Below are 18,412 nucleotides of genomic sequence, written 5' to 3' on the forward strand. Positions count from 1 at the left end.
CCTGCCCGAGCCCAGGCCAGCCTCCAGGCTTCCTGCAATCAGTCTGGGGCCTCCCCTCCCCTGGAAGCAACTTCTCAGAGGAGGTTCCGCACATGAGAGCCCGGCCAGGGGCACTGTGTTCCCTGTGGCCGTAGGAAACCCTGAGAAACCATTTCCATCTGGATCTCATAAGCCCCTAAATGAACAAACTTACTTTAGAGTTGCCTTAATGTAAACTTTCTTAAAGAAAATAAAGCCATGAAATAATTCCATAAAATACAGTGTTGCCTGGAGACAGATGTTGATGATGGCTGCACAACAATGTGAACGTACTTCAGCCCATTGCATTGTACACTTAAAAATTGTTAGGATGGTACATGTTGTGTTACGTCTATTTTACCACAATTTTAAAAATTAAAAAAAGAAGGGGAAAGACAATTAAGATGCCAATGGCTGGCTGATATAAAGTCCCTCCCACCCACCTGAAAGGACCATGTCCGTTTTATACCCCTACGACTTCTGAGCACAGTGATTCATGCTCGTGAACCAATGAAGGGAATTACAATGATTGCTTACTCTAAATTCATTTTTCAATTGTTTCATGCCAAACCCTCCAAATAAAGTTGTCTTAGGTTTCAAAAAAAATAATAATACTATGTGCTTATCTGAAATACCAGGGCTAAATTGGGGAGGTGGGGAGTCACTGAGCTCAACGTCAGAGAACTGAGATCAGCCTGAGAGCTTCACGGTGAAGCATCAGAAAAGCCAGGGGTTCCTCTCCTCCTCCTCTTCCCCTTTGCACCACCCTAACCCTTCCCATCCTTTCACCCCAGCCCTGCTCTCCCCACCCCACCCCTACTTCCTCAGGGTAGGCCTCAAGTAAGCCCCCACCCCCATCATTTGTTAATGAGGGCCCTTTGGTGGGATTGTCACATACTTAAGTGTTCTCTTGCCTTTTAGAATATTTCCGACAATGATCTTGGTTTGGAGGGGGCCAGAATCCTCTGTGAGTTCCTCCAGAATAACACCTCTTCGCTCTTTAGTCTTCAGCTTTCAGGTGAGCCTATGAAGGAGGGTGGGGAGGACACTGGGAATGTAATGGAGAGAAGGGTCAGAGCAGAGAGATCCAGGGTCTAACTGAGCCAGACCAGGTCCTGCTGATGTCAGAGACCAGAACACAGTGTCTACACCCTGCTAGATTCTTCCAACCATTCTCGTCCCCTCTCCACAACCACACTGGCTTCACGGCTGTCCTGGACAAGAGACTTCTGATTCACTTTGCAACATTCCCACCTCTGTTGGAAAGTCTCTACCCCAGATACCTGCACAGCTCCCGCTCCCCCTTCATTCCTGCCTCCGCTCACAGGTCATCTCCTTAAGGGGACTTCTCTGACCTATCAAAGCAGCACCTCCCCGTCACCATCACTCTCTAACCTGTTTCTCTTCCTGGTTTTCCTAACAGCACTTATTACTACCTGACCCCCTGTAGTATAACTAATTTTTAATTAGTTTATTATCAGTCTCGCTCACAGAAAAAAAAGTCACTTGAGAACTCTATTACCCACAGACCTGCCCTCATTCAGGTTTATGGTTTGCATTTATACTATCTTCAGGGTGCTGGAATCCCTATGGCAGGAAATGAACATGCAAAGTGGTCCTATGTTGGTAATACCTTGGGGCACCCAACAGAAACAAACATAAACCTCTGACAGGCTCCAGGCTGTTGGGGATTCCCACAGATAAAGCTCCGCTAAAGATGGGCTCACAGTCCAAAACTGCAAAACAAGGAAACACCATGAGAGCTGTCAGACCCAACAAGTAATAGCATGGGACCCTCGAAACTTCAGGAAATAACGTTATCCTATATAGACTGTAAATTGAGTGACCATAAAATTTATCCATCAAACTGCACAAGAGCACTATCAATTAACTGAAACTTCTAATAAATAGATATCTTGCACCCAACTCTAAATCAAGTTTGATATGATTAAGAACATAAAACATACAAGAACAAATCACTATTTTTTAATAGATCCCCCCAAAATAAAACTTCTACAAATGAAAAATATATAATTATTGAAATTAGAGACTCAATGGATAAATTCAACAGCAAATTAGATACAGTGAATAAAATTAGTGACCTGGAAAATAGATAAAAGGATACTTTATCTATCTTTGCAGTATAGAAAGATAAAGATATAGAGAATATAAAAGATAAAAATATAAAGGAATGAATAGACTCAATATAGCTAATAGGCGGTCCAGAAGAAGCGGACAACAATATATGAGCAAATAATAGCTGACGTGTTTCCTGAACTGATGAATTCTCAGATACAGGAATCCTGGTGAGTCCTAAGTACAGTAAAGGAAAAAGAAATCCACACCTGAGTATATCATAGTAAAAGCACCTAAGATAAAAAGATCTTAAAAGTATCCAGAGAGAAAATACAGAAACAGAGGTTATGTATTTTTTAATATGAATTTTACTACATATTATTCTCCAATTTTCCTTTTTTCCCCTCTAAATATATCTTGGATTTCTTTCTATGGCAGAAATGATAGATTTATCTCATTGTTTTGAACTCCTGGGTAGTTTTTCATGGTATGATTATAGCATAATTTATCTAATATCCCCCTTTTTGAAGGGGAGTGCATTTAGGTCATTTCTAGTTTTTCAATCTTCCAGATAATTTTTAAAGTATTTTCTTATCCATGCATCTTTTGAGCACATGTTCTAGTATTTCTACAGACACCCCAGAGAAGAATTATTCAATATAAGGTACACCCGTTTTAGTGAAGTTAAAAATTAATTTCCAAATTTCCCTTAAGAAGACTATACCAGGTTATAATTCCACCAATGGAATGTCTGTTTCCCCTATATCTCCACCAGAAGGGTTATTACCAAGCTGTTTGTGAACCAGACAGTTAAGTGTGTTGAAGTCACAGTACTTGGGTTCAGATCCCAGCTTTGACACTAGGCAATTTATTTAACCCTTCTGTGACTCACTTTTCTCATTTATAAACTAGGGACAATTATATTACCTATCTCAGGCAGTGATTGTGAGGATTACGTTAATTAAAATCTGAATCACCTAGAACAGTACATAGGACGCAAGTATTCAATAACTGTTCACCACTATTATTACCTTTATTACAGTCCCACATTACTACTGAAATAGAACATCTTTTCAGATGCTTATTTTCATTTTAATTTCTTCTTCTAAGAAATGGCCAATTGTTATATGGGGTTGTTTGTATTCTTAAGTGTTAGGCACTCTTTATATAGTACAGATACTCATACTTGAATGTTACATATGGCTTTCTTCATGGTGTTTTCTTACATGAAAGTTTGTATACTTACTGTTGTCAAGTTCATCAGTCTTTTCTTTTATGGATTTAATTTCTGTAGTCTTGCTTAAAAAACGGTTTCCTACTTCAGATTTAAAAATATTTTTCTTTACTTTCTTCAAATATTTTTGTAATTTTGGTTTTTTCCACGTAGACCTTCAATATACCTAGAACTTATTTTTGTTCATGGCATTAGGTAGGAGTCAAACATTCTATTTCCAAAACTCACAGCCAGGTGCCCCAGCATCATTAGTTGAATAATCTACCATTAACTAATTTGAATGTCATCATCTATTAAATTCCCATATAAATATAAGTTCCTTTCTAGAGTCTCTATCCCACCTCATTAATCTATTTCTATGCCAACACTGTACTGTTTTAGTATGCTTAGAATGTTAAAATTATAATATGCTATATAATATAATAATTAGTTGTAATTAAAATGATATATCAAGTATGTAATATTCAATATATTAGTTTTATAATTATATGATATGCTATATTTTATGTTTGAGTGGACAAAGTCTGACCTTTTTCAAAGTAATCTTGGCTATTCTTGTGTGGTTTCTCCTCCAGTTGAATTTTAGAATCATTTTGTCAAGTTCCATTAAAAAGAAAACTTACTGGGATTTTGGTTGGGGTTATATTTAATATTCTAGGTAAATTCAGGAAAGAATTGACATATTTAAAGTATTGGATATCTTCGTTTAAGAACATGCTTTCTTCAGGTCTTTTTTATGTTCTTCAATAAATTTTATAGTTTTACATCATTATAAGTCATGCATATTTCATATTAGCTTTATGTTTAGGTCTTTTATCATTTTATTCTTATGAGAATAGAATGTTTTTCTATCACGTTTTCTAATTATCAATACTTATTATTGGTATGTTTGAGAGCTATTAATTTTTGTACACTGAGCCTATTACCAGTCACTTGATTGAATTATCTTACTAGTTCTAACATTTTGTTAATTTTCTTGGATTATTTAGGTAGGTGACCATATCTGCAAATGATGGAAGTTTTTGTCTCTTCTTTCCAATATTTATAGCTCCTAGAGAGGTTTCTGATTGTATTGGCTAAGACCTCTAATATAATATTAATACAGAAAGCTCTTTGCAAAACTACAAATTTCCCAGCCCTATCCCAGGCTGCTGAATCAGAATCTTTAGGGAGAGAGATCTAAGAATCTGTGTTTTATCAAGCTTCCCAAATGATTACTTACAGCCAATGCACTGTTGATAACCAATGGTATAAACACAACAATTTGAATAATAGATTGCCTAATTTTATACATTGACTAGATTATTATCTCATTTTATTGCACTGGTACCAGAAACAGCCAAAGAAGTACTTGTGTTTCAGTGGGTTCATTCATTTTTTCATTCATTCAGTAAGGATTTACTGAGCACCTGTTATGTGCCAAGCACTTTTTAGGTGCTAGAGGCATAGAGCTTATTAAGGTTTCAAAGGAGAAATTCGGGTGTAAGGGTTTGTGTCATTTATTCTCTGGAAATCACCAATGTTTTAGATCGCTTAGCAATCTAAGGGAGGCACTCACCTCAGCCACAAAACTTAAGGGGCAACAAAAAAACTCAGTAACCAAGTAAATAATATCATAATGCAACATTCTTGAAAGTGAAGATTAATGTGAAAACAAATCCATGATGAAAAAAATCAGCACTTTAAATAAAAAACAGGATCCAACAGGGACAGATCCAGGTGAGGTGAGTGAGGCCTGGCCATGCAAGTACAGGGTCAGATCCTGCTTTTATTTAAAATTTGGTTCATCATAGATGTTTTTGCATTGATTTGGATTTTAAAATATTAAGATATTACCCATCGTGATTACTGAGATTTTCAAGTGCCTCATTCATCCCTCTAGTCCCAACCCTGCTGCTCAGACTTGGATTAGCGTTTTTATAATGTTACACATTTTCGGCGTTAGGCTAGGGGTGGATGCTGTCAATGCACAGGGTATGGTGTACCAACCCCTGGAACTCCCTGGACAGTCATGGCAGAGAGAGAAGGGAAGGACTGTTAAAGAGATGGTAACTGGTTGCCTTTTTTCCCCTGTGTTCGTCTGTGCCCAAACATTTGCTTTAAGTACTTGCCACCTTTTCTACGTCTGATTGTTCCAAAGGCAAGAGACTAGCAGGGCTAGGATACGGAGAGTAAGGGAGCCTTAGTCTGGAGAACATTGCTAATGCCCCCCTTCACTACAGGAAATAACTTCAAGGAAGAAGCCGCAGAGCTGTTTTGCCAAGCCCTATCGGTAAGAAGCAAGAGGCGGGTGCAGCCAGCCATGTGAGAGATGCCCCGGGAGATGGGTGGCTCTGAGCACAGGGAGGTGAGGCTACTTGCCTGATTTAGGGAGCTGGAGAGTGTTTAGACTCCGTCAATCCTATCAAAAACCTCAGCAAGTGGTAGGACTGTTTGGATGGTGCTAAATTCTCGCAGCAGTCATCAACAGTTCAGCAGGAAATGAACAAGAAATTGTCCTCAGTCTAAGAACACTAGTCTACTTAATTTTTGGCATATGGGGGCCCACACTGTTCTAAGAGAGGTATTTGCAGTCACAAAGAAGACAAAAATTACCTCTCTCTGCACTGTTTCTTTCTCTAGACCAATTACAGAATTAAGTCGCTGGATCTCAGTCACAACCAGTTCTCTGATAAGGCAGGAGAGTACCTGGGGCAGATGCTGGGTGAGTCTTCTGTGGAGGGAGGAACCAGCAAAGGAGAGGGACGTGGGGTATCCGCGGAGGGAGGAACCAGCAAAGGAGAGGGACATGGGGTATGATAGCTTGTCAGAGCTGCAGCTCCGGTTTCTTATTGTTATTGAACGTTCTGATTAGAAAAAGTGATGTAAACCACACCCGAAGTACACTTTGAATGGAGCAGACACCTGAATGTGGGAAGTAAACTTTAAAATGATTAGAAGAACGTAGAGAGAAGTAACTTGCTGACTTCACGGAGACTACGGATTATTAAACAGAAATGGGCAGAAACTGTAACAGAATAGTGGCAGAAACTGTAACAGAAACGATTCATATATTTGACAACGGTAAGTTTAAAACTTGCTTGTGATAAAAGACATTGTGGGGCAATGATAGAAAACAAGCAATAGTTAAGGAGTAGAAATATGCAGAATTTGTATCATATAGAAGATTACTCTCCAGACTATTGATAAAAGCTCCTATAGCTCCATTAGGCAGCGATAAATACTCCCAATGAAACAATGGTCAAAGCATATGGACAGTGACAAAAGAAAGCCAAGTGCCCATGTTTAGAAACATGAAAAATAAAACAACAAAAAGATCTCCCTTGTCATCTAGCAGAGCTGTAAAAATTTCCCGTCAGAGAACATCAAGGGCTAATACAAGCAAGAAATAGGAACACTCACAAGTCTACTAGGTAAAGGCGCTTTGGAGAACAATCGGACAGTGTTTACTAACATCAAAAATGTATATATTTTCTATGACACAGTTTCCCCTCTATACGTGTCTCAGAGACGCTCTCACACATACACAGCGAGAGATGTCTGGGGAGGTTTCACTGCAAAAGTGTTATAAAAGAAAGAAACCTAAATGCTCATTCCTGGGGGGAATGAGTAGAAAAGGAAAGGACTCCTAGCCGTAGGGATGGGACGCTAATCTAGATGGAGTGGTGAGGGAAGCCCCACAGGGAGGGTGGCTCTTTGTTGAAACCTGAATATCAAAGAAGAAAGAGCCGTGCTAGGGTCTGGACACACAGGGCTCCAGGCAGAAAGAATGGAGCGCGTCCTGTTTGAGGAACTGGGGGGCCAGTGTGGCTGGAGCAGAGGGGACAGGGGAGGAGGATGGAAGGAGAAGAGGTTGTTGCCTGCAGCCCCTGACGTCGGGCCGCGGGAGCCATGGAACACAAGGAGCCTGGGATCCACGCGGCGCACGACGAGGAGTCGTGGAGGATGTGAGCGTGGGGCGAAACGGTACGGCGTGCAGGAGCAGATGTGCTGTGTGAAGCCCGCAGCTGACGAGGACAGGAATGGAAGAGGGAGGCTGGTCAGGAGGCTGGTGTGGGGGTCCAGGCTAAACAGGACAACAGCGTGAGCTCAGGGAGGAGGTAGTGCCTGAGCAGTGGATGGATTCAGAATATACTTTGCAAGTAAAGCCGAAAGGACTTGCTGATGTGAAGAAGGAGGGAAGGGAGAGAGAGCCTCACGACTCTTTTGTTTCAGTCACTGGTTAGAGGCAGGTGTCATTTACTTAGAGGGAAAACTCAGGGAGTAACAGTATGGGGGCGCGGGGCAGGAGTTAGGAGTCGAGTTTTCCTTTTTGGCCGTGGAGGGCTTTTTTTTTTTTTTTTTTTTTTGCGGTACGCGGACCTCTCACTGTTGTGGCCTCTCCCGTTGCGGAGCACCGGCTCCGGACGCGGAGGCTCAGCGGCCATGGCTCACAGGCCCAGCCGCTCCACGGCACGTGGGATCTTCCCGGACCGGGGCGCGAACCCACGTCCCCTGCATCGGCAGGCGGACTCTCAACCACTGCGCCACCAGGGAAGCCCTATATGCAGTTTTTAAAAGAATCTTTATTATTATTAAAGCTACCAAATATAAGATGATTACCATGTGACAGGCATCATACTAGGCTTTTTACATCAATCCTCACAAAAAAAAACCTTGTACAGGTTAACATCTCTATTTTATAAATAAGAAAACAGAAGTACGGGAAGGATAAGTAACCTGTTTAAGGTCACAAAGCTAGTAAGTGTTGAGAACAGAATTAAAATTTTAATTTTGTAGCCATTTAAGAGAGGCAAGCTTGCAAGGTTTAACTTAAGGGACTTCCCTGATGGTCCCATTGTTAAGACTTTGCCTTCCAATGCAAGGGGGGCAGGTTCGATCCCTGGTCGGGGAGCTAGGATCCCGCATGCCTCGTGGCCAAAAAAGCAAAACACAAAACAGAAGCAATATTGTAACAAATTCAATAAAGACTTTAAAAATGGTCCACATCAAAAAAAAATCTTTAAAAAAAAAAGGTTTAACTTCAGTGAGGGACTTGGCACAGAAGAGGAGAGAAAAATAAGAATAGGATGAGGGAGACAGGCAGGGAGAGAGAATGAAGGCAGGACAAAAGTTTGTTCTCAATATAATAGAAGGTATTATGCACTTTCCTGAAAGTCTGTCCTGGTGGTTGACACGAGAAAGACATGATCAGTACAGAGTGTTCTGTCCATAAAAAATAAAACAGGGGCTTCCCTGGTGGCGCAGTGGTTAAGAATCCACCTGCTAATGCAGGGGACACAGGTTCGAGCCCTGGTCCAGGAAGATCCCACATGCCGCGGAGTAACTAAGCCCGTGCACCACAGCTACTGAGCCTGCGCTCTAGAGCCCGCGAGCCACAACTACTGAAGCCCGTGTGCCTAGAGCCCGTGCTCTGCAACAAGAGAAGCCACCGCAATGAGAAGCCCGCGCACGGCAACGAAGAGTAGCCCCCGCTCGCTGCAACTAGAGAAAAGCCCGCTTTCAAGAACGAAAACCCAATGCAGCCAAAGATTTTTTTTAAAAAATAATAAATAAATAAATAAAACAGAATAACACATTTTTCCTGGGCCTGAAGGCGATTCCTCCCACTCAATAATCCTTCAAGAGCACTTTAGTCTCTCCTTCCAATGGTGTCCTCGGCACATCCACCCTCCCCAGATAAAAATAACAATGATGAAGTGTTTAAATAGGATGCTTTCCCAGCCCTATGTAGCACGTGAGCAAAAGCATCTTTAAGTTAAAAAAATGTGCAATTTCTGTGCAAACCCAACTTCTAGACAAGCCTGATGCCTCCACACTTCCACCTGGTTGTATCCCTAAAGCTCTCCCGGATGGAAATTCTGAGGCTTCCACTGCTCCCATAGGTCTCCATGAAAAAGACATCGCGCAATACCACACACCATGCCCACCATAGTGTTCCTATGTAAATACAAGGTTTGCCGTGCTCTCTCCATCTGTTTTAATGGTTGTTTAATTTTCCACCAGATGGATATTTATGTTATGCTTTACCCTTCCCCTGTGAGTCACAAACTTTACTTTTATAAGTGATGCCAGGGAAAACATCTACAAGCATGTCGCTTTTCTTAAATCCTGTACTGTCTCCTTAGGAAGAGTCTCAGGGGTGATAATGCTGTGAGATAGAGTAAACAGATTTTAACAGGAAAATGTCTGTGACCAGATAGTTTTTGCCAAATAGAGTATACCATTTGCTTGCCACCTGCAATGTATGAGTATTTTACTACGTTGTTGCCAGCCTTGGGAATCATCTTAGAATTTTGTGTTTAAATGAATAACTGATGAATTATTACCTACGTGTTTTGCTTTGCATGAGGATTGAGCGATCCTTATCCCCAATGTGATGGACCTCTGCCAACCCTGAGACTGGGTTCTCTGGGGTGTGGTGGACGCTGAAATGACTCCTTCCCTCCCACAGCCCTCAACGTGGGGCTCCAGTCGCTGGACCTGAGCTGGAACCACCTCTACATCCAGGGGGTGGTGGCCTTGTGCAGCGGTCTCCGGGTAAGCCCTCCGGGAGTGGTGTGTTGAGCCCCTGAGTCAGCCACCTTGAACCCTTCCCCATGGGTAAATTCACCCTGCTGAAACCTAGTTGGCATCTTTGGGGGTACTTCAAGGCGACAGTTTAACTAGGGGGTAGGGAATGACCTCAGCCCAAAGGGAATGAGCCTCGAGAGTACTGGAGACTCTGAGCCCAGCTGGGAGGGATCTGGGAAGATCTGGCTGATCTCCCTCCTGGGGACCACTGAGCACCCTGTCTGGATGAGAGCAGAGGACAAAAATTGGGGCCCGTTGGCTGGATGAGTTGCATGCAGCCTTCATGCCGCTGCCGTTCTCTCTTCTCCCTGCAGGCTAACGTGTCCCTGAAGAAACTGGATCTCTCCATGAACAGCTTTGGGAACGAGGGGGCTGCAGCCTTAGGGGAGGTCCTCAGACTCAACAACTCCCTGGCCTACCTAGACCTCAGCAGCAACAACATCAACAATGAAGGGCTGTCCAAAATCAGCAAAGGATTGGAGATGAATGAAAGCCTCAAAGTTCTGAAGGTAGTCTTCACCCGAACTGGGAACGGGACATCTTGTGCATGCATTTGTGTGTGTGTGTGTGTGTGTCCGTGCATTCACGTGTGTGTCCATGCTTCCATGTGTGTGCATCTGTGTATGTGTCCGTGTGTCCATGTGTGTGCATGCACGTGTGTGTATTGGCGTGGGGGCAGCAGGACGATGGGGCTGGATGTTGCTGGAGAGAAAATCTACCTTGTGCTTCATATGTGCGTACGTTCTTGGCTGTCTCTCTGCTGTAAACCCAGTGTCACCCTCTGCTCTCACCTGGCACAGGGTAGGGTCTTCCTTGCTCCCATCTGGGTCTCCTCCAGTTTCTTTGCTTTTCTTTGCTGAGAGACCTGCGGGATCTTAGTTCCCAGACCAGGGATTGAACCCCAGCCCTGGCAGTGAAAGTGCCGAGTCCTAACCACTGGACCACCAGGGAACTCCCTCCTCCAGGTTTTCTCCACACTGCGGCCAGAGTGCGGATTCTGAGCGTAAATCTGACTCCCATCCCCACCCACACCTACTCTCCTCCCACTTAGGCCCCCCCCCACCATGGCCTCTGTTGCTCAAAACCCGTTCTCTCACCCTGTGTGCTTCTCCAACCTCAGTTTACCCCCACACTCTCCCCCGCACTCCAGCCATGGCCTCAGGGTCTTTTTTCATCTCCGTTCCCGCAGGGCCTGCAGTGCTCCCTCCACTGGCCTCAATTGCTGGTCTGCCTCAGAGCACAGCTGGAGCAGCTGGAGCAATTCCCCAGGGACCCTGCAGGAACACTCACATCCTGTTTGCCCCTTCACACAGAACTCACCGGAGTTTTTCCTTATACTCTCATTTGAGTGACTATTTGACTGTCTGTCACCACTAGTTCGAAAGTTTCCTGAAGACAAAGACGTGTTTGGCTTTGCCCATTACTATATCCCCCGTACCTAGCAGAGTCCTGGGCATAGAGCAGATGCCCATTGAATATTTATTAAGTGAAAGAATGAATACATATTTCATTTTAAATCAATTTGCTCATAGACGCTAATTTATAACATAGAAGTTCATGGGAAGTTGGGAACTGATGTAAGATGAGGACTTCTATTAATAGGTCCCCTTTCTGGGACTCCTACCACAAGCCAGGTTCCATATCAAGTGATTTGCCTCCTTCTTCATGGCCCAGCCTTACCAGGAGGGCTCCAGTAGCCCCACTTGTCAGATGAGAAGACTGAGGCTGTGTGACTTGTCAGGCCGTGCAGCTAGCAAGAGGCAGAGGGATGTCAGCTCTACCTGGCTTTCCACTGCAGCTCCAACTCCCGCAAGATGTGGAGATGACTCGGGGGGACCAAGGACATGGGAGTGCTGGTAGAAGAAGAATGGGAGTTAGGAATCAGTGAAGGCGAGCCACCATCCGAGAGGACAGCCACCTTAGAGCTGCTGAGGTGACGACAGGGAGTCAGATTCCAACCTGTGGAGGGAGCGTGCTGACTGCAGACCAGACCAGGTGGCCGTCTAGTGACTGGGGGAGCTCAGAGGCCGGCCTGGCTGGAGGGGCACCAAGTGTGACTCAGAGAAGAGAGACTGACCCAGGCTGCAAAGGACTGAGCCTCAGTCGGTGGCCAATGAAGCCAAGGAAAGTTCAGAGAATCTGAATTTTAAGACTAAAATGCTGCCTCAGCAAAATGGCAAAGGATTTTCTCTGGTTAGTGGGATATAAGCAATGCTAACATTTTTTTCTACTGCTTTTTAAATTTTTTCTATGAAGACCAAATATTTTATTTTAATTTTTTAAATTGTTTTAAAAGTGAAAGAAAAAAAATCTTAAAATATACCTTTTAGTTTGGTCGTATGTGGAGGCCACATCAGTTTTGCCACAGGAATTACCTGTTGCTCTCCACAGCCAGCCCCAGCCCTCCTTTTCTTAATCTTGGAAAAATAAGGAATTCCCCCCGCACGTGAGTCAAACCAAAGATTCTAGATGCTAAGCCCTATGAGGGCAGGGCTCCAGGCTGTCTTTTCTCACTGGAGTACTGAAAGAGCCTGGGAACCCCCTGACATAGAGTTTTGGTCAGCCTCATCAGGAAACCATCAGCTGAAAGCCTTCAATAATAATAAGTGACATTCATTGGCTGCTTACTATGTACCGTGCACTCTTTTGAATGCTTTACCTGAAGTTATGTATTGACCCCTCTGTGCAGCCCTAGGCGATAGGTACACAGTAGTCAGGGAACTGACACAAGACCAGAAAACTAGTAAGCAGAGCCAATGGGCTCCGTGCTCCCTGCTGTTAACCTCCATACCACGCTGCAGTGGCTCACAGTACCATTGAGATAAAGCCCTGAGTACTTAGCTAAGCCCCCAAGTCCTGTGCAATCTGACCCATCACAGCTCTGTAGCCTCACGCTCTCTGCTCCTGCTCATGAAACGTTTACTTTTCCCCACACACCTCTGCACCTTTGCACTTGCCTTCCCTTGTCTTCTTTTTTTTTTTCTTCTGCGGTACGCAGACCTCTCACTGTTGTGGCTTCTCCTGTTCTGGAGCACAGGCTCCAGATGCGCGGGCTCAGCGGCCATGGCTCATGGGCCCAGCTGCTCCGCGGCATGTGGGATCTTCCAGGACCAGGGCACAAACCCACGTCCCCTGCATCGGCAGGCGGACTCTCAACCACTGCGCCACCAGGGAAGCCCCCCTTGTCTTCTTTGTTGCACCTTATTCCCTCCTCTGGGACTGTCTGCCTTCTTCATCCCTAGCTAATCCCCATTAGTCCTGCAAGGCTTAGCTCAAATGTCCCCTCCACCATACTGGATGTCCCTTCCCTCGTTTTCTACGGTACCAGTGGGTACCTCTGTCATTGCCATCATCGCACTTCAGATGTCATTTGCTTGTTTGCCTGTGTCCCCCTCTAGAGTGTAAGCTACCTGAGGGCAGAGATCTTGTCATGTTTGCCTGTGCATCCCTCGGTGCTCAACCCAGTGACTGGCACGTGGATGATTGTTGGATGGATATTTGGATGGATGGATGGATGGATGGATGGATGGATGATGGATGGATGATGGATGGATGGATGGATGGATGGATGGATGGATGATGGATGGATGATGGATGGATGGATGGATGAATGGATGATGGATGGATGGATGGATGGATGGGTGATGGATGGATGATGGATGGATGGATGGATGGATGGATGATGGATGGATGGATGGATGGATGGATGATGGATGGATGGATGGATGATGGATGGATGGATGGATGGATGATGGATGGATGGATGATGGATGGATGATGGATGGATGGATGGATGAATGGATGATGGATGGATGGATGGATGGATGGGTGATGGATGGATGATGGATGGATGGATGGATGATGGATGGATGGATGGATGGATGGATGATGGATGGATGGATGGATGGATGGGTGGGTGATGGATGGATGGACGGATGGATGATGGATGGATGGATGGATGATGGATGGATGGATGGATGATGGATGGATGGATGGATGGACGGATGGATGGATGGATGGGTGATGGATGAATGGATGGACGGATGGATGATGGATGGATGGATGGATGATGGATGGATGGATGGATGGATGGATGGGTGATGGATGGATGGATGGATGGATGGATGGACGGATGGATGATGGATGGACGGATGGATGATGGATGGATGGATGATGGATGGATGGATGATGGATGGATGGATGGATGGATGGATGGATGGATGGACGGATGGATGATGGATGGACGGATGGATGATGGATGGATGGATGATGGATGGATGGATGGACGGATGGATGATGGATGGATGGATGGATGGATGGGTGAGCAGTGAGATGGACAAGTGAATGGATGACAAATAGACAGGGAGATGCGTGCTTACAGAGAAGTCTGGGAGGAAGACAGAGATTGAGATTTGATGGGAGGAAATGGAAACCATGCTCTGAGCCAGGCTCTCCTGTCCTCATCTCTGCCTCCTTCTGCCTCGCCCTTCCTCCCACAGCTTTACCTGAACCCTCTAAGTATGGATGGGGCTGTGTTACTTATCCTGTCCATCAAGAGGAACCCCAAATCCAAGATGGAGGACATTGACATTTCCGTAAGTGATTAAATTGTTTGCTTGCACTTGGGAGCAAGCCAGTTACCATGGCCACTGTGCCAGCTCTAGTCCTCAGGGCCCTCACAGAACTGCTCCATGAAAAGGCTACTCCTTTTAGAGTACGACTCTGCCCCTTCCAGAGGTCCTTTCCGTAGGAGTAGCCATTCGGTCAAAAACATCATGGTGTGAAATTATTTACCAGATCCTGGGAACCCAGGACCTGCACCCCCAGTGGGCCTGAGGGCAGAGAGGAGGAACACCAGAAGCAAAGACAGGGGGACCCCCAGACTTTGCTTGGGAGAGTCCGCTGGTCTGGGAGATGGCACGATGGCAGTACCCTCCCCTGGACGGGTCCCCTCTCTCCCTGCTTCAGAATGTGCTGGTGTCAGAGCAGTTTGTGAAAATATTGGATGGGGTGTGTGCCATCCACCCCCAGCTGGACGTGATGTACAAAGCAGTGCAAGGCCTCTCTAACAAGAAAAACCTCTTCATGTGGACGAACCCTGTGAAACTGATCCAGGTGAGCCCTGCTTTCCTCCAAGAGCCCCCAGGGACCCCTGGAAAGCGCTGACCTTTGGCTCAGCTTCCTAGAGTTTCTCCTCCCCCAGAGAGTCTGCACAGTCCTCGCTGACAAGGAACATCTCGGCTGTGGAATATTCCTTTTGACTCCCAGAGGAAGGACTGAGAACTGGCTGAAGTGGGAGGGCCTTGGAATAGGATGGTTTCTACCAGCCAGGCTCCTCCACTGCAACGAAAGACGAGTGACTGAAGTGCTCTGTACTTCAGTCTCGTCACCTGTAAAATGGGCATGATAATAGCACCCACCCCACAGGGTGCTGTGAAGATTAAATTCTATACTACACACGACCTAGAGCAATGCTTGGCAGGCAAGAAGCACACAGTTCATGCAGGCTCTTTCCTATAGCTGGTAAGGATGCCACGACGTCCTGACCCTGTGGTCGGGATGGCTATCTGGTGGCTTCAGCTAACAAGGAGCCCTCAAGTGTTTTATACCTCATAGTCACCTTGCCCCTGGCTCAAGTCTTAGATTGTGTCTGGCAGTCACAGGAGGCAGATGAAACAGTGGAAATAAAAACTCAGAGAATGTTAGAGCTGGAAGAGATGTTATAGCTCCTCTGGTCGGACAGCCTCACAGAGCAGTGACTGCCCAGGCCTGGTGTTTCTACCACCAGCTCTCACCTGCTGCTGGGTGCAGGACCATTGCCACCTGAGGCAGCAGGAGCTGGGAAGGTGCCGTGTAAACACGGTTCTTCATGGTGTTTGCCACTGGGGCTGCTTCCTGCCCCTGGTTGGTCTGCTCTATGCCTTAGTTTCCAGAACCAAAGAGGAGAGCTCTGGCATGAAAACTATCATTGTATGAAAAGTTCTAGAAGGCAAAGCGGTATGAAGTATCTTTATATCTTTTCAAGTAAGATGATGTCAGGTGGAACTGAGGGGAAACCTGTTTTGCAAGAAGAGTGGGAATGGGGTTATCCGATGCAAAGTGGGAACTTGCTCCTTGTTTTAAAACAGTGTAGAAAAGGGATCCCAGAGGAGAGCCTCAACGATACATACAGTGTAAACCACAGTCCTTCCCCTCGGGGGCCCAACAATCGGGTTGGGAAGATGGGACAGACACAGTCATTTCTAATAGAAAGTGTCATATGATAAATAATAAACAAGTGACAAAGGCAGCAAATACAATCCAAACTAGAGGTCACTGCAGGCAACCAGAGAAGGATGCTTCCTGGCAGAGGTGGGGCTGGGCAAGGGCCTTGACAAGCGGAAAAGATGCAGGTGAGCAACAGAGAGAGGGAGGGAAGAGAATGCCAACCAGCGAAGGAGCAGAGCGGGAGTGGCTCGCAGTGTGTCTGGGGCGTGGGAACCGGACCGTGTGGCGCTGGTCTCAAGGGAAGCCTGGGAGTCAAGGCTGCAAAGACAGGCTGGAGCTGGATGCAGCAGTCCTCAGATTTTAGGCTCAGAGTGAGGTTTGAGTCCACAGGGAGCAGGGAGCCAGTGCGAGTTGTTGAGCAGAGGCTATGATGTAAATCCAGCAGGACTGAGGGGTAATTTTTCTGGCAACTGGGAGGGAAATGAACTGAGGGGGTAGATATGAGACTGGGAACACCAATGAGGACACTATTGTAGTATTCCAGACCTAGAATGGTAACTTGGCTGAAAAGGACAGTGAGAGTGGAGGTACAGATGTAGGAGATATCTTTATGGAGCATCTCCAGGACTTGGTGAGTGGCTGTGTGTGTGTGTGTGTGTGTGTGTGTGTGTGTGTGTTGGGAGAAGGGAGGTGTGTGGGGAGAGGAGAGAGCCAAAGATAACCCCCAATTTTTAAGCCCAGTGGACCAAAAGAACGATGGAAACATTGCCAGCAGTAGGGAAGTCCTGTGGGGAAAAGGGACCGCCCCCCGGCCCCGCCTCCCGCTCTGGCCTCATCCCTCCCATCCTCCCCCCCTCCTCTACATTTCAGCCCCACTGGATTTCTCCCCATTCCTTTTTTTTTTTTTTAATTTATTTATTTGTTTATTTATTTTTGGCTGTGTTGGGTCTTCGTTGCTGCGCACAGGCTTTCTCTAGTTGCGGCGAGCAGGGGCTAGTCTCCCTTGCGGTGCGCGGGCTTCTCATTGTGGTAGCTTCTCTTGTTGTGGAGCACTGGCTCTAGGCGCGCGGGCTTCAGTAGTTGCGGCTCGTGGATTCCAGAGTGCAGGCTCAGTAGTTGTGGCTCACGGGCTCTAGAGCGCAGGGTCAGTAGTTGTGGCGCACCAGCTTAGTTGCTCCGCGGCATGTGGGATCTTCCCGGACCAGGGCTCAAACCCGTGTCTTCTGCATCGGCAGGCGGATTCTTAACCACTGCGCCACCAGGGAAGTCCCTCCCCATTCCTTTTTGCATCAGTTCTCTCTTAACATTAACTCTGAGTCCCTCTGCCTAAATACCCTTCCTCTGTGTCTCACTCACTCCTCCTCGCTCTCTAGGTCTGCACCCAGAGTGTCACGTCCTCGGGCAACCCTTCTCAGGTTTCCTGGTCAAGGGTATATGCCCTTGCCACACACTCCTGCAGCCCTCTCCTTCACCCTTTCACCGCAAGACTCTGAACTCCTCCGGGGCAGGAGCTACGTTGGGTCTTATCAAAAGCACCTTCCAAAGTAACAGGCCCTTATGCCCATCAAGGCTCTCAGTTGCTGACCACAGAATCCACTCCGCTAGGTTAAGCAAAGAGGGATCTATTACGAGCGATAGACCCCAGAGACATTAGGAGGGCTGAAGAAAGACTCTATGTTTAGATTCCAGAAATGGCTCCCCAGACACCCCAACTGGCTAGCCAGGACGACTGCTGCTTCTGCCTAGGTCAGGAAGCCGCCCAATCAGGAATCGCCCGCTGAATTGGAAAGCCACCCCCATGGCTGCCAGCAGCCTGCTCTCTCCAGATCACACGGGTCACACATATGCGTCACCCAAGGGCTTGGCGAAACCCATCCCATTCTGACCCGTAGCTTCAAGGGGGCTTGGGGAATTCTGGTTTTTAGTTTTCCAGCCTCTGTTATAGAGAGGCGGGCTGTGAAGGAAGCGGAGGGGGTGTTGAGAGCCCGCCCATGGTATCTGCCGCAGCACGCAGTAACAGATTGCAGAATTCAGCTGACGGAGGTTTGCTTTAGACGTGTAGGATTGAGGTGTCGGTGGGGTTCAGCATGGACTTGCGAGCAGCTGCTGGGGACGCAGAACTGGAAGCGTAGGTGGGATTCACCCCGGGGTGGGCTGGTGTAGGCAACGCACACCAGAGAGGGAAGTGTGGGGAGAGGAGAGCAGGGACCAGGGACTGATCCGCAAGGAATTCCTCTGTGAGCAGGGTGTCTGCAAAAATATCTATCGAGAAAGCTGGGCCTTGCCTATGGCCTTTCGAGAGTC

The 18,412-nt window shown here is 46.3% G+C and overlaps 1 protein-coding gene across 1 annotated transcript in view; it reads left to right on the forward strand.

Annotated features, from left to right (window-relative positions):
* The window catches only part of LRRC74A (leucine rich repeat containing 74A), a 41,544-nt gene that overhangs the window by 7,295 nt on the left and 15,837 nt on the right, over positions 1 to 18,412 (forward strand). The window contains exons 5-11 of the mRNA XM_030831539.1: positions 940 to 1,036; positions 5,551 to 5,600; positions 5,951 to 6,032; positions 9,783 to 9,868; positions 10,216 to 10,410; positions 14,401 to 14,496; positions 14,870 to 15,016. Coding sequence (XP_030687399.1) covers positions 940 to 1,036; positions 5,551 to 5,600; positions 5,951 to 6,032; positions 9,783 to 9,868; positions 10,216 to 10,410; positions 14,401 to 14,496; positions 14,870 to 15,016 — 753 coding nt within the window. The remainder of the gene's footprint in view (positions 1 to 939; positions 1,037 to 5,550; positions 5,601 to 5,950; positions 6,033 to 9,782; positions 9,869 to 10,215; positions 10,411 to 14,400; positions 14,497 to 14,869; positions 15,017 to 18,412) is intronic.

The sequence above is a fragment of the Globicephala melas genome, chromosome 2 (genome assembly GCF_963455315.2).
Source record: "Globicephala melas chromosome 2, mGloMel1.2, whole genome shotgun sequence".
Taxonomy (NCBI): Eukaryota; Metazoa; Chordata; class Mammalia; order Artiodactyla; family Delphinidae; genus Globicephala; species Globicephala melas.